Below are 16,312 nucleotides of genomic sequence, written 5' to 3'. Positions count from 1 at the left end.
TAAAGGAAAGCCGCAGTGAAGCCTTGTGGCTTTACAGCCAGTTTCCAACTGCGCATGCACAAGCCACACTGCGCTTTGTGAAGGTTCCTGCAGAAGTTCTCCCAAATCCTCTTGTAATGAATAGTATTGTTACTGTATTGTCTCCTTTTATATTGTAAAGCACTGGAACTATATAGAGTATCTCACAAAAGTGAGTACACCCCTCACATTTTTGTAAATATTTTATTATATCTTTTCATGTGACAACACTGAAGAAATGACACTTTGCTACAATGTAAAGTAGTGAGTGTACAGCTTGCATAACAATGAAAATTTGCTGTCCTCTCAAAATAACAACACACAGCCATTAATATCTAAACCGCTGGCAAAAAAGTGAGTACACCCCTAAGTGAAAATGTCCAAATTGGGCCCAAAGTGTCAATATTTTGTGTGGCCACCATTATTTTCCAGCACTGCCTTAACCCTCTTGGGCATGGAGTTCACCAGAGCTTCACAGGTTGCCACTGGAGTCCTCTTCCACTCCTCCATGATGACATCACAGAGCTGGTGGATGTTAGAGACCTTGCGCTCCTCCACCTTCCATTTGAGGATGCCCCACAGATGCTCAATAGGGTTTAGGTCTGAAGCCATACTTGGCCAGTCCATCACCTTTACCCTCAGCTTCATCAGCAAGGCATTGGTCATCTTGTAGGCGTGTTTGAGGTTGTTACATTGGAATACTGCCCTGCGACCCAATCTCCAAAGGGAGGGGATCATGCTTCAGTATGTCACAGTACATGTTGGCATTCATGGTTCCCTCAATGAACTGTAGCTCCCCAGTGCCGGCAGCACTCATGCAGCCCAAGACCATGACACTCCCACCACCATGCTTGACTGTAGGCAAGACACACTTGTCTTTGTACTCCTCACCTGGTTGCCGCCACACACGCTTGACACCATCTGAACCAAATAAGTTTATCTTGGTCTCATCAGACCACAGAACATGGTTCCAGTAATCCATGTCCTTAGTCTTCTTGTTTTCAGCAAACTGTGGACTTTCTTGTGCATCATCTTTAGAAGGGGCTTCCTTCTGGGAAGACAGCCATGCAGACCAACTTGATGCAGTGTGCGGTGTACGGTCTGAGCACTGACAGGCTGACCCCCCACCCATTCAACCTCTGCAACAATGCTGGCAGCACTCATATGTCTATTTCCCAAAGACAACTTCTGAATATGTCGCTAAGCGCTTGCACTCAACTTCTTTGGTCGACCATGGCGAGGCCTGTTCTGAGTGGAACCTGTCCTGTTAAACCGCTGCATGGTCTTGGCCACCGTGCTGCAGCTCAGTTTCAGCATCTTGGCAATCTTCTTATAGCCTAGGCCATCTTTATGTAGAGCAACAATTCTTGTTTTTCAGATCCTCAGAGAGTTCTTTGCCATGAGGTGCCATGTTGAATTTCCAGTGACCAGTAAGAGAGTGAGAGCGATAACACCAAACTTAACACACCTGCTCCCCATTCACACCTGACGAGTCACATAACACCAGGGAGGGAAAATGGCTAATTGGGTCCAATTTGGACATTTTCACTTAGGGGGTGTACTCACTTTTGTTGCCAGCAGTTTAGACATTAATGGCTGTGTGTTGAGTTATTTTGAAGGGACAGAAAATTTACACTGTTATACACTCACTACTTTACATTGTAGCAAAGTATCATTTCTACAGTGTTGTCATATGAAAAGAAATAATAAAAGATTTACAAAAAATGTGAGGTGTGTACTCACTTTTGTGAGATACTGTATAATAATATTAATTAAAACAAAAAAAGTCCCCACTTACATCAGAGTCCCCCATTACATCAGGGTCCTCATCATGGTCCCCCTTGCATCAGGATCTCCATCAGTGCTCCCCCCCTGTATATCAGGGTCTCCATCAGTGACCCCCCCCTGTACATCAGTGTCTCAATTAGTGACCCCCCCTGTACATCAGTGTCTCAATTAGTGACCCCCCCTGTACATCAGTGTCTCAATCAGTGACGCCCCCTGTACATCAGGGTCCCCATCAGTGGAGATCAACTGATCTGTACCCTACATCCATGCACATCAGCTGTGGACCAGATAAAATTATATTGTGGGTCAGATGTATCCCATAGGCCATAGTTTGATTCTCAACACATCATCCACTGTACAATATTTATTAACTCGCCTTTCTTTCATACCCACATACCTGAAGATGAAGAACATCATGAGGTGGTAGCAGAAAGTTCTGACACCTCTTCACAATTGTAATGTATTGTATGCACACACCTTCTATTCATAAATGAACAAGTGAGGCGAGTCAAGAACCTGCCTTTCGCTTACAAGAATCAGTCATTGACCCCCCGCGTTTTGTTATACACAATAGCAGATACTTGAGTCCACCAAGAGATGAACTTGTATGACTTGAATGAATGCAGCAAGTAAAACATGGGGATTATTCCATTATTTCTATCTAGCCTATTTGTTTTAAGTAGCTCATTATCCATTGTTCAGAAGTCCTTCCGGTGTTGAATGCACTGGACCCCTCCCCGCCATAGGCCTTTCCAGTAGGAAATCAAATAACACTTCGAATTTTACCGTAAAATATTTTTAAGTGGAAAGTAAACGCAGTACCACTTACTAATTACCAAGTTAAAGATCAGTCCAACAAAAAATGCCATTATAGATAAGAGTAGATCCTGGAAGGACTTATTCACTCATTTTATTACACTCAATGGCCACTTTAATCTATGTACCGATTGAAGAGGATTTTTGACATAGGCTCAGTAAGGGCTATTTTACACTAGAATTAGCCCTATGAAGGGCTAATCTACAGGGGATTGCTTTTCAGAGCATTTTTGACATGTGGTGAGGAGAAGTCATGTTGCCTCTTCACTGCCTGTTTCAACCCTTTAAGGGTCGCAATGCACGAGGTTTGCGAGACGGTCCCATTCAGTAGAATGGGTCGTGTTTGACGAGCAGCACTGAACGAGAATGAGAACGAGACAGGGATTTAGTCCTTGCAGGAGCCATGAGGCATAGCATGTACATGTGTACACCCTCCTCTGCTGTGTCTTTAGCTTAAGGGAGAGTGGTAAAAATGCAACTCAACTGCACCCCCCACACCACCACCACCACCAAGCAGCATTTTTCAACCAGGGTTCCTTCAGAGATTACTAGGAGATCCATTGAGTACCTACCACCTCTCAGACAAATAACCACTGAAAGCAATTTGTATGGTGAGAATACTTCCCATTGGCCATGAGCTGTAGATATAGTTATTTGAACAGTGGACATTCTAGTCGTATAGCTCTGTCAATAATAAGTTGTTTTCACCTAACTGCTACTGCTGAATATTTTTTTTACCATTCTCTGCAAGCATTAGAGACTGATCTATTGAATTTGAGATGCTGCAACCAACAATCATTCCATGGTCAATGTAATTTAGGGAACACATCCTTTCAATGTCAATATTTGGTTGAACAACTTATTTGGAGTACCATGTCTGCACACTTCCCATCTCAACTTGGACTCTGCTTCTCTTTTTCTAATTGCCACTGCCCCCCATCCCCGCAAGAATAAGTAGCCTAATGGACTAAAAAATTTAGACCAACACCATCTACCCAGAGCACACTGCTTATTTAAGCCTGCATTCACACCTGAGGATTCTAAAGCGTTTTTTGGGGTGTTTTCAAGTGCTTCACGTAGAGGTCGACCGATATGGGTTTTTCTCTGGCCGATGCCGATATTTAGAAATCGCGGTGGCCGATGGCCGATATGTGATGGCGATTTTTTTGGGCTGATATATTGGGCCGATTTTTTTTTTTCCCCTTCATCTCATAAAATCTAACAGTTAGACCCCTTTCACACTGGGGCGTTTTTCAGGCGCTTTTGGGCTAAAAATAGCGCCTGTAAAGTGCCTGTAAAACGGCTCCCCTGCAGTCTCAGTGTGAACGTCCGAGTGCTTTCACACTAAGGCGATGCGCTGGCAGGATGTTAAAGTCCTGCAAGCAGCATCTTTGGAGCGGTGTATACCGCTCCTCCACCACTCCTGCCCATTGAAATGAACGCGCACCGCTGCCGAAGGGCCTGCAAAGCGCCTATATATAATGTTTGGGGGTTCTAAGTGATTTTCTAGCAGAAAATACAGGATTTTTACCTGTAAGCAACAAGTGTCAGAAAAGATTTAGTCTTTAAATGGTTAAACTGAGAGCTTCTACACACAAGCTCAGTTCATTCATAAGTATAAACATTGTATCCTTCAGGTTCTTTTTATCAGATTTGGCAGGCTGCCCAGAGGAGGGGAGAAGTCTCTTCATAGAAGTTTTCAGGCAACTTGTATTGACTTCTATTACAGAAATTATTTACAAGTCTGCTGATATCGGCCTTTTTTATCAATCGGCCGATGCCGATTAAACACCAAATATCGCCGATATATCGGTCGACCTCTAGCTTCACGTGTTATTTCCTGGGCTGGGCAAGGGAGGAGAGCAGTTTTAGAGAGAGTTTTACAGGCCCAAAAGATGCATGTGTCAAGCGTAGAGGTGTTGAAATGTGAACAGGCACAAACTACAAACAATAAGATTCTGCATATAGAGCCTAGTCAGGACAGTGCTGATTGGCCCTGTGCCAATCACATGCACAAAAAAAAAAAAAAACTCTACCACTACACACCAAACTGAGCATGTGCAGAGTGCCCCAAAGGCTCTGTACTATCAGGAGATGGATTGGAGACAGTAAAAGACAGGGAGCATCAGAGAAGACCAGATCAAACAGCCTTTTTACACAATGCAGAGGATTAACCCCTTAGGTTCCACAGCGAGTGTAACAAGCATGATTTATTGCATATGCAGACTGATTTTACAGTTGTGGGTTTAGTAACACTTTAACCACTCGTTGGAAGAGTGGTTCTGTTATCCTGACCCGACGTCATATGACGTGATCAGGATAACAAGCCGCCGCACGACCGCAGAGATCGTTGTTGAGGCATGACAGTCTGACGGAGACTCTTTACCACGTGATCAGACGTGTTCAATCACAGCTGATCACGATGTAAACGGGAAGAGCCGTGTATCGGCTTTTCCTCACTCGCATCTGATAGACGCGAGTAGAGGAGAGCCAAGCGGCTGCTCTCCTGACAGGAGGGGGGGGTCTGTGCTGATTGATTATCAGCGCAGCCCCCATGAGGATGCCCACCCAGGACCACCAGGGATGCCACCAAGACCACCAGGGATGGCCACCACTGATGACCACCAGGTATGCCACCCATGGCCACCAGGGATGCCAATCTGTGGCCACATATGATGCCAATGTGTGCCAACATATGATGCCAATCAGTGCCCATCAGCAATACCTGCCAGTGCCTCCATAGCAGTGATGTCCATCAGTGCCACTAATCAGTGTCCATCCATGCCCAACAGTGCCGCCTATCAGTGCCACCCATAAGTACCCATCAGTGTAGCCTTTCAGTGCCCAGTGCCACCTATGAGTGCCCATCTGTGCTGCAATATCAGTGAGTGCCACCTATCCATGTCGCCTCATCAGTGCCCATCAGTGAAAGAGAAAACGTACTTATTTACAAAACAGAAACTAATAAAAACTTTTTTTTTTCTTCAAAATTTTCGGGCTTTTTTTATTTGGTTAGCAAAAAATAAAAACCTTAAGAGCCCTTGCACACTGGAGCGGGGGGCGGCGTCGGCGGTAAAATGCCGCTATTATTAGCGGCGTTTTACCGTCGGTATGCGGCCGCTAGCGGGGCGGTTTTACCCCCCGCTAGCGGCCGAGAAAGGGTTAAATACCACCGCAAAGCGCCTCTGCAGAGGCGCTTTGCTGGCGGTATAGCCGCGCCGTCCCATTGATTTCAATGGGCAGGAGCGGTAAAGGAGCGGTATACACACCGCTCCTTCACCGCTCCGAAGATGCTGCTGGCAGGACTTTTTTTACCGTCCTGCCAGCGCATCGCTCCAGTGTGCAAGCCCTCGGGGCTTTCACACTGGAATACAAGCAGCGGCACTTTCGGGGAGGTTTGCAGGCGCTATTATTAGCGCAATAGCGCCTGCAAACCGCCCCAGTGTGCAAGGGCTCTAAGAGGTGATCAAATACCACCAAGCTGAAATTTGCCTTGGTCAGGAAGGGGGTGTAAGTGTCTGGTATTGAAGTGGTTAGCCCCTTGCCGATAGGCTCACGCCAATATACGTCGGCTGAATGGCACGTACAGGCATATTAACGTACCTGTACGTTGCCCTTTAAGACGCAGCATTGCGGGCGCCCGCCCGCCACGAGCTCCGTGTGATCACGGGTCCCGTAGACTTGATGTCCGCAGGGATACCCACGATTGTCTCACGGAGAGGAAGAACGGGGAAATGCTGATGTAAACAAGCATTTCCCCGTTCTGCCTAGTGACAGGACACTGATCACCGCCGTGTCGTGTCACACATAGCCCAGCCCCCCCCCCCCACAGTTAGAACACATCCCTTGGACACACTTGACCCCTGCAGCGCCTCCTACTGGTTAACCCCTTCACTGCCAGTCACATTTACACAGTAATCAGTGCATTTTTAATCGCACTGATCGCTGTATAAATGTGAATGGTCCCAAAATAGCACCAAAAGTGTCCGATCTGTCCGCCATAATATCGCAGTCATGATAAAAATCGCAGATCGCCGCCATTACTAGTAATGAAAAAATAAATTATTAATAAAAATGCCATAAAGCTATCCCCTATTTTGTAGACGTTATAACTTTTGTGCAAACCAAGCAATAAACGCTTATTGCGATTTTATCAAAAATATGTAGAAGAATGCATATTGGCCTAAACTGAGGAAAAAAAAATGTTTTTTTATATATTTTTTTGGCAATATTTATTATAGCAAAAAGTAAAAAATATTGCGTTTTTTTTCAAAATTGTTGCTTTTTTTTTGTTTATAGCGCAAAAAATAAAAACCGCAGAGGTGATCAAATACCAACAAAAGAAAACTCTATTTGTGGGGGGGGGAAAAAAGGACATCACTTTTGTTTGGGAGCCACGTCGCATGACCGCGCAATTGTCAGTTAAAGCGACGCAGTGCCAAATCGCAAAAAACGCTCTGGTCTTTGGCCAGCCAAATGGTTCGGGGCTGAAGTGGTTAAAGAGGAACTGCAGTCTGCTCAAATAAGTTGTAACAAAAACATATTTGCCATTCTGAAGCTTCTCTCCAACCACTTTGCATATTATTTTATATATACCAGGGACATATACTGTGATTCTGTACTTGCCAAATATGCTGCAGAAATCTCCCTCTACTGAGTCTGGCTGCATCCATTTTAACTGTGGGCAGCTGAAACTGCTGCCTGTTCACTTCCTGGATTTACACAGAGGCACACCTCCAGCTCTGCAGCTTTCATTGGCCCTCTTATGTGCATGATGTCATAAGCTTAGGCTTTTTTCCAGACAAGAAACAGGAAGTGGGCTGTATAAGGTAATTATTGGCAGAAAAAAAATGTTTTACTATCCAAAGTTAAAACAACAAGGGCAGAAGATTTAATAGATGGAAAGATGAAAAAATGACTGAAGATCCGCTGTAAGCCCCGTACATACGGGAAAAAATACCAACCAAAATCAGCCAGTACAGTAGAAACCGGGGCTATGAGCGTTGACCGGTGATTTCTAGCAGAGGGGTGGGCGGTCCCCCTGTCAAAACACAATAGCACAGTGGGGAGACCGCTGTACAAACATCGCATAGTTAGTACAGCAAGCTCGTTTTTTTTTTTTTTTCCTTCAGTCTACTGGGTTAAGCAAAAAAAATTTAAAAATGTTATCGCAAGTACCAGCCATTAAAGTGGGGTTCCACCCAAAAAACAAAAATACCTGGAAAAATTCTAAAAAAAAAAAAAAAAAAAAAAAAAAAAATTTGGATTTTTTTTTTTTTTCACTTACCTCTAAATGCCTGTTGCTAGGTGGTCCCTCGTAGTCTGCCTATTCCTTTGCCTGGGCTGGTGACATCACTTCCCCCCAGGCACAGGAAGGGCTCCGCTCTGCTCCCTCCCTCCTGTCAATCATCTGGGACCCATTACAGGTCCCAGGTGATTAAGCGGCCAATCACGGCGCGCGGTGCCGCTCGCGCATGCGCAGTGGGTGCCAGGCTGTGAAGCCACAGCCCGGCGCCCACAGTTGAAATGCCGGCGCCGACGAGCGGAGGGGGGGGACGAGCGGGGCTTCGATCCCCCGCATCGCTGGACCCAGGGACAGGTGAGTGCCCAATTAAAAGTCAGCAGCTGCAGTATTTGTAGCTGCTGACTTTTAATTTTTTTTTTTTTGACGGCCCCCCTGGGTGGAACTCCTCTTTAAGGAAACACTAGAGAACTCTCAGGTGTTTCTGTAATAATAAGTTTAAAACTTGTAATATTGTTGCAAAGCAATGTTCCCTGTATATAAAGAACTACCAAGTATCAAAGAATACATATTCAGTTGTTACATTTCATGTTTCTGTGCCCTGGAAGCTGCCATCATCCAGCGCTGTATATATGATTAGTCATATAAAGAACATTTTCTATAGAAGCAGTCAGCCATGAAAAAGAGCATGACTTAAAGTGGAGGTCCACCACAAAAAAAAAAATTGCATCAAAAAATCCCTAAAAAAATGGAGGGAAAAAAATAAATAAATACATTTTAACTCACCTGAAATGGCTGTTGCTAGGCAGTCTTCCTAATCTGCCTCTTCCTACTTAGCGGTGATGTTCAATCTTCTCCTCTTCTCCTTATGGGAACTGTGTGTGTCCCACAACACATCGCTTCCCATTCACAAAGCGCTGCGCGACTCGCGCATGCGCAGTAGGAAACGGGCAGTGAAGGCGTAAGGCTCCACCGCCTGTTTCCCTTAGTTAGGATGGCGGTGCTGGGACCCGAGAGCCGAGGGACGGGTTGGCCTCGGGCGGCCGACATCGCGGGCACCCAGGACAGGTAAGTGTGCTTATTTAAAATCAGCAGCTACAGTGTTTGTAGCTGCTAACTTAATTTTTTTTTTTTCCCGGCCGGAACCCCCACTTTAATGTTGTGGATAAAAGTAATGCCTAATTGACTGTTATTAGTAATCTCTATGAGCCCTGGTTCACACTGGTGCGGCTTTCATACCGTGCTACTTCAGCAAGATTTCAAAGCCGCACATCAGTGCGATTTGCACATTCGATTTCATTGCGGCTTGCGACTTCATTTAACAGAAGTCTATGCAAGTTGCAATGAAATAAATAAATACATTTTTTTTTTAAAGTTTCGGTAAAAGGTAGTGCAGGAACCTTTTTCATAATCGCTGCGACGTGAATGGTTCCATTGCCAGAAATGGGGTGCGACTTGTCATGCAATGTGAAACTGTCAAATCGCATGTGGAGTCACACCGGTGTGAATGGGGGATACAGCTTACTTAGGTTGTCTCAATACATTAGGTCAATCAGCAAGTATACACAAGGAAATCAAATCACTAATCAAAAATGGCAGAAAAAAAAAAGAAAAACCAGAACATACTGTAAAGCTGGCCACAAAATATATAATTTTCTGATTCAATTCCCTTTAGATTTACCTTCAACTATGTAGTACAAGGGCCTGCCTGATTGCAAACAAATTGGAAGGGTTTAGGTTTGACCTCATTAAATGGTTTTAGTGAATCTAAAAAGGAAAATTGTATAATGTATGGCCAGCCTAAAGGCCCGTACACACGATACAAAAAATCAGAAGTAAAATTTCGTCCGACTAATGATCTGCCGATTTTCGGATCGTTAGCATGGTGCTTTCGTCACACAAAAGCTTGGCGTGCAGACTATGCAATTTTTGTTGTACGTGATCTCAACGTCCAATTTTCGTTCAGAAAAAAAAAAAAAAAATTAAAATCGCAAGACTACGCATGCTTAGAAACGGAAGAATACATACAAAACTAGTCGACATATTACGTCACTTCTGACGTTGTATTCTGTCGTCCAAAAATGTTGGTATGGCGAGTAACCTCTTCACTTTCAACATGGAACTAGCATGCAACAAAAAACGGGCATTCGGTCATCCGAAAATCTGATAGTGTGTACGAGGCTTAAAGCCTCGTACACGCTGATAGCTTTCTTGCGTTAAACCCAGCGGGATGAAAAATACAAAAAATTGACAGCTCAGGTTGGACCTGCTGCACTAACAATCCGATGTTTGTACAGCGCTCTACCCTGCTGTTCTATTGTGTTCTAACCAGGGACGGCCCCCCCGCCAGAACACTCCAGTCAGCGCCCTCAGCCATTGTCTGAGAGCGCTGATTGTGAGCCGATTGGCATACCTTGCGGTCATGACCCATCAACCTTCTGTCGGACTGGCTGCAGTACACACGAGACGAATGTCGGGCAGTTTCTATTGAACCAGCCGATTCCGCCCAACGTTCGGCTAAAGAATAGTTGTTGCTTGTGGCCACAAGTCAGGTTTGTCACCCTAGTAGCTTTCTTATGGTGGCCATAAAAGTTTTAATTTTACTATCTAAATGATATGTTATTAAAAAATAATAATAATACTGTATTTATCGGCGTATAAAACACACTTTTTTAAAATCAGGGGAAAATCGTGGGTGCGCGTTATACGCCAATCACCGCTGTCTGGAGGAGCGAGCGCGCCGATTTACACCTAGCCGAGTGTACTGTGTACTCGGCTCCGCTCGCAGTCATGCCCAGTCCCACCATTGGACCTGTGTTATGTCCATCATAGGAGCCGGGCCAAGGGGTGGGACTGCGAGAGGAGCCGAGTACACAGGACATCCGGCTCTGTGTATATCGGCGGCGATAATTTTAAACAAGACAGTGCAATGGCACTGGGCAAGAAGGCTGCAATGGCACTGGGCAGGAAGGCTGCAATGGCACTGGGCAGGAAGGCTGCAATGGCACTGGGCAGGAAGGCTGCAATGGCACTGGGCAGGAAGGCTGCAATGGCACTGGGCAGGAAGGCTGCAATGGCACTGGGCAGGAAGGCTGCAATGGCACTGGGCAGGAAGGCTGCAATGGCACTGGGCAGGAAGGCTGCAATGGCACTGGGCAGGAAGGCTGCAATGGCACTGGGCAAGAAGGCTGCAATGGCACTGGGCAAGAAGGCTGCAATGGCACTGGGCAAGAAGGCTGCAATGGCACTGGGCAAGAAGGCTGCAATGGCACTGGGCAAGAAGGCTGCAATGGCACTGGGCAAGAAGGCTGCAATGGCACTGGGCAAGAAGGCTGCAATGGCACTGGGCAAGAAGGCTGCAATGGCACTGGGCAAGAAGGCTGCAATGGCACTGGGCAAGAAGGCTGCAATGGCACTGGGCAAGAAGGCTACAATGACACTGGGCAAGAAGGCTACAATGACACTGGGCAAGAAGGCTACAATGACACTGGGCAAGAAGGCTACAATGACACTGGGCTAGAAGGCTACAATGACACTGGGCTAGAAGGCTACAATGACACTGGGTTAGAAGGCTACAATGACACTGGGTTAGAAGGCTACAATGACACTGGGTTAGAAGGCTGCAATGACACTGGGTTAGAAGGCTGCAATCAATAACACTGGGCTAGAAGGCTACAATGACACTGGGCAAGAAGGCTACAATGACACTGGGCAAGAAGGCTACAACGGCACTGGGCAAGAAGGCTGCAAGGACACCGGGCAAGAAGGCTACAATGACACCGGGCAAGAAGGCTGCAAGGACACCGGGCAAGAAGGCTGCAAGGACACCGGGCAAGAAGGCTGCAAGGACACCGGGCAAGAAGGCTGCAAGGACACCGGGCAAGAAGGCTGCAAGGACACCGGGCAAGAAGGCTGCAAGGACACCGGGCAAGAAGGCTGCAAGGACACCGGGCAAGACTGCAGATGGACACTGATCACTCTGCAATGATGGACAAGGCTGCAGATGGGCACTGATAACGCTGCATTGATGGGCATTTAAATGTAAGTTTTCTTCCTTAAAATTCCCTCCTAAACTTGGGGTGCTTGTTATACGCTGATAAATACGGTAATTAAAATCTGAAAACAATTGAACAACCAAACCTTCCCTTTCGATTGATTCAGATTTCAGACTCAATTTAGATCAGATTCAAACAGAGTTGATTGGTCAGGGCAGAAAATTGCTGATCAGTTGTGCATGAATACGATCATATTTTGATCGATCAGATTATGAGATTACTTGGTGGAAGAGGTTGTCGAGCATAGATAGTTTTTCGGAGGAGCTTGGCATTTATGGCCACCAAAGTAGCAGAAATATTGAACAAAATGTTTTGACTAGCAGCTACAGGCAAAATACAATTACCTACAACGGGAAATACTATTTTATTCCACTTTTGTTCAGTTCAGATTTGGAATTCAGTCCACAAGTTTGGGATTGTAGTAATTAAAAAGCCATCAATTATCTTTAGATTGGCTAAGCAGATAATGAATCTATCTTTGTCGGGATTAGGTTGGATAAACCTTTGACAGACCTTGGTTAATCTGAGGACGCCACATGCCAGGCAGATTTTGAACTGTTTGTGTATTGGTTGACCTGTCACATCTACAATAGCTAGCCTACAGCTGAAACCTAGAACTGCAAAATAAAAGAACAGTTGAAGCCATTGTTCCATTTCTTCCATCACAACATGGTTGACCTGGTGCATCATGAGCCCATGCCAGTGTACATTCACAGGTAACTGATTGACAAGTCAACATCTGCGTTACTCCGCAGTAATAAGAAAATCCTGTCCATTGGCTCTGCTCTCCAACACGCCCCCTCTATAGAGTTATGTACAAATTCCTCAAATCCCAAAGGAACTTCAGTGCAGAGAAGGGGAAAAAAAATCCGCTGAAGAAAAAAAAAAAAAAATTGACAAGAGTTTGCTGTGATTTGGTAGAAGCTTTCTAAAAATGTAAACATATAGCCAGTGTTAAATGAGATCTAAGAGTCAAGACAGGCCAAATCCTGTGCGAGAAACAAAGCGGAACCAAAGCCAGAGAGACTGAAGTATAATGCAAAGCCCAGACAGAGCCTACTGCGAGAAATCCAATCCAGACACAGTCAGAGGAAGAGAATGCCAGCAAGACCTTCCATGAAGGACAAGAAGCCAGACAGACCCATTAACAATCATTCCACCAAAAGAGAGAAGTTCAGGCCATATAGAAGTCCTACAAGTCCATGTATAAAGGGTCATCACATCTGTACAATACAACCAAACTGGACACATTCCTGCTGCCCACCTAGACTCGGGGTGACTCGGGGGAAACCATTAGAGGGACAGAATTTCCTGTGTTCCTGATTCAGCAAGTCGTTACAATGTGGTCAGAAACTTCTCGCTGTCAACTTTTTGTAGTATCAGATGGAATCAAACATGTGTGAGAGCCAACCTGGCCCACATTGCCCATTACATGACAGATAATTGTCACCGCCACCACTAGGAAGAAAAATGTCACCCTAATTCTGGGGCACACTATGTTCTCACCCCATCACCACCTAATTCTGGGAACACCATGTTTCATCCATCACCCCATAATTCTGGGGCACACTGTACTCTCACCCATCACCCCCAATTCTGGGGCACACTGTACTCTCACCCATCACCCCCAATTCTGGGGCACACTGTACTCTCACCCATCACCCCTAATTCTGGGGCACGCTGTGCTCTCACTCATCACCCCTAATTCTGGGGCACACTGTGCTCTCACCCATCACCCCTAATTCTGGGGCACACTGTGCTCTTACCCATCACCCCTAATTCTGGGGCACACTGCTCTCACCTATCACCCCCAATTCTGGGGCACACTGTGCTCCCACCCCATCACCCCCAATTCTGGGGCACACTGTGCTCCCACCCCATCCCCCCCAATTCTGGGGCACACTGTGCTCCCACCCCATCACCCCCAATTCTGGGGCACACTGTGCTCCCACCCCATCACCCCCAATTCTGGGGCACACTGTGCTCCCACCCCATCACCCCCAATTCTGGGGCACACTGTGCTCCCACCAATCAACCAATTCTGGGGCACACTGTGCTCCCACCCCATCACCCCCAATTCTGGGGCACACTGTGCTCCCACCCCATCACCCCCAATTCTGGGGCACACTGTGTTGTCAACCCACCAAACCCCAGAATTAGAGGATGATGAGATGGTGGGAGCAGTGTTCCACAGAATCAGGGGTGACGGGTAAGAGTACAGTTTGCCCCACAATGAAGGGGTGACGACAACACAGTGTACGCACATTGCCATCTTCAACCAGGGTATCCTCTACCATAGCTGATAACTCATTCCCCAATATAAGCCCACTATGGATCCACCACTAAGGAAGATCAACCAGACACCCATATCTCAGGATCTAAACCAGGGATCTCCCTCTGATCACTGCCAGCCCCCCACATCCCTCTGATCACTTCCAGCCCCCCTCACATTCCTCTGATCACTTCCAGCCCCCCCCCTCACATTCCTCTGATCACTTCCACCCCCCCCTCCACATCCCTCTGATCACTTCCAGCCCCCCCACCCCACATTCCTCTGATCACTTCTAGTCCCCCCATATTCCTCTGATCACTTCCAGCCCCCCCCCCCCACATCCCTCTGATCACTGCCAGCCCCCAGCCCCCCCCCACATTCCTCTGATCACTTCAAGCCCCCCCCCCACATTCCTCTGATCACTTCCAGCCCCCCCACATCCCTCTGATCACTTCCAGCCCCCCCCCACATCCCTCTGATCACTTCCAGCCCCCCCCACATCCCTCTGATCACTTCCAGCCCCCCCCCACATCCCTCTGATCACTTCCACCCCCCCCCCACATCCCTCTGATCACTTCCAGCCCCCCCCCACATCCCTCTGATCACTTCCAGCCCCCCCCCCCACATCCCTCTGATCACTTCCAGCCCCCCCCCCCACATCCCTCTGATCACTTCCAGCCCCCCCCCCCACATCCCTCTGATCACTTCCAGCCCCCCCCCACATCCCTCTGATCACTTCCAGCCCCCCCCCCACATCCCTCTGATCACTTCCAGCCCCCCCCCACATCCCTCTGATCACTTCCAGCCCCCCACATCCCTCTGATCACTTCCAGCCCCCCCCCCCCACATCCCTCTGATCACTTCCAGCCCCCCACATCCCTCTGATCACTTCCAGCCCCCCACATCCCTCTGATCACTTCCAGCCCCCCACATCCCTCTGATCACATTCAGTCCCCCCATATCTGCCAGCCCCCCCCCCCCACATTTCTCTGATCACTTCCAGCCCCCCCACATTTCTCTGATCACTTCCAGCCCCCCCCAATCCCTCTGATCACTTCCAGCCCCCCACATTTCTCTGATCACTTTCAGTCCCCCCATATCCGCCAGCCCCCCACATTCCTTTGCTCGCCGTCACACTTACCAGGACCAGAGCGAATCTCTCCTCCAGCTCCCCCGGCTCCGGCATCGGGACTTTGAGCGGTAACAAAGTTGTCCCCGGGGATCCCCCCGCACTCTCTGCGTTCCCCATTTTCGGGACCCCGGTATACGGCTCCCCAAAGACCGGGTATCCCCCCCTCCTCCCACTGGCGCCCCGTTACTCCAATAAACAGCGCCCGGCTCCCATCCTTTGTACTAGTGAGTCCCGCCTCACAGTCCACACTAAACTCAGCTCCATTCACCCCAGCCGCACACTCCAAACCACGCCCCTCCCAACTTCGCCCATTGGTATACACGGAGATCAAGTCGTCACTCATTGGACCACTGGGATTAAGGAATTCCAGTCACATAGCGCCCTCTGCTGTCTAGCATTGGAAGGACACCGTACATGCAGAGCATCTATTGTGCAGAGGAAAGGATGTAGCAATTGTTGACTTAAACCGGTAGTATAATCAATTGTATAACTTTTACCTACAGGTAAGCCTGTAATAGGGCTTACCTGTAGGTAAAAAGAATATCTCCTAAACTTGTACGGTTTAGGAGATATTCCCCTCTCAATGAGCCGCTGACTGCAGCGGTGCATGCGCTCCGGGGATTCTGGGCTGAAAGTCCGGCAGACACCGGACTGTGCCGGAAAGAAGGCTCCCGCACGCATGCGTAGGAGTGACGACATCGAGGCTCCGGCCACTCACAGCGCGATACCCGGAAGACACGCCGAGGGGAAATGGATCAGGTGAGATACCGGCACCTCGTTCTAAGGTGAGTATTTCATAATCAGCTAGTATGCGTGCATACTAGCTCATTATGCCTTTTCCCTTACAGGTGTAGAAAAAAAAAAAGTCAGCGGGTTTACTACCGCTTTAAGCCCTGTAGATTTTCGGACGACCGAACCACTGTTTTTTTGTGACATGCTAGTCTCATGTGGACAGTGAAGAAGTTACTCACAATACGAAAATTCTCGTA

The 16,312-nt window shown here is 47.4% G+C and overlaps 1 protein-coding gene across 5 annotated transcripts in view; it reads right to left on the bottom strand.

The window, feature by feature from the left end:
• Positions 1-15,590, bottom strand: part of FMNL3 (formin like 3) — a 160,415-nt gene extending 144,825 nt beyond the window's left edge. For 4 of the 5 annotated variants that reach the window (XR_012241565.1, XM_073614092.1, XM_073614094.1 and 1 more), the window contains exon 1: positions 15,333-15,590. Coding sequence is in view for 4 of the 5 variants with exons in the window: in XM_073614092.1 (XP_073470193.1) it covers positions 15,333-15,440 (108 nt within the window). In the remaining variant the exon portion in view is untranslated. The remainder of the gene's footprint in view (positions 1-15,332) is intronic. The other variant, XM_073614095.1, reaches the window with a different exon arrangement.
• Between the last annotated feature and the right edge of the window lie 722 nt (positions 15,591-16,312).

This window comes from Aquarana catesbeiana, linkage group LG02, assembly GCF_042186555.1.
Source record: "Aquarana catesbeiana isolate 2022-GZ linkage group LG02, ASM4218655v1, whole genome shotgun sequence".
Lineage (NCBI taxonomy): Eukaryota > Metazoa > Chordata > Amphibia > Anura > Ranidae > Aquarana > Aquarana catesbeiana.
Note: the sequence above shows the minus strand (reverse complement) of the source record. Positions and strands in the feature narration are given on the sequence as shown.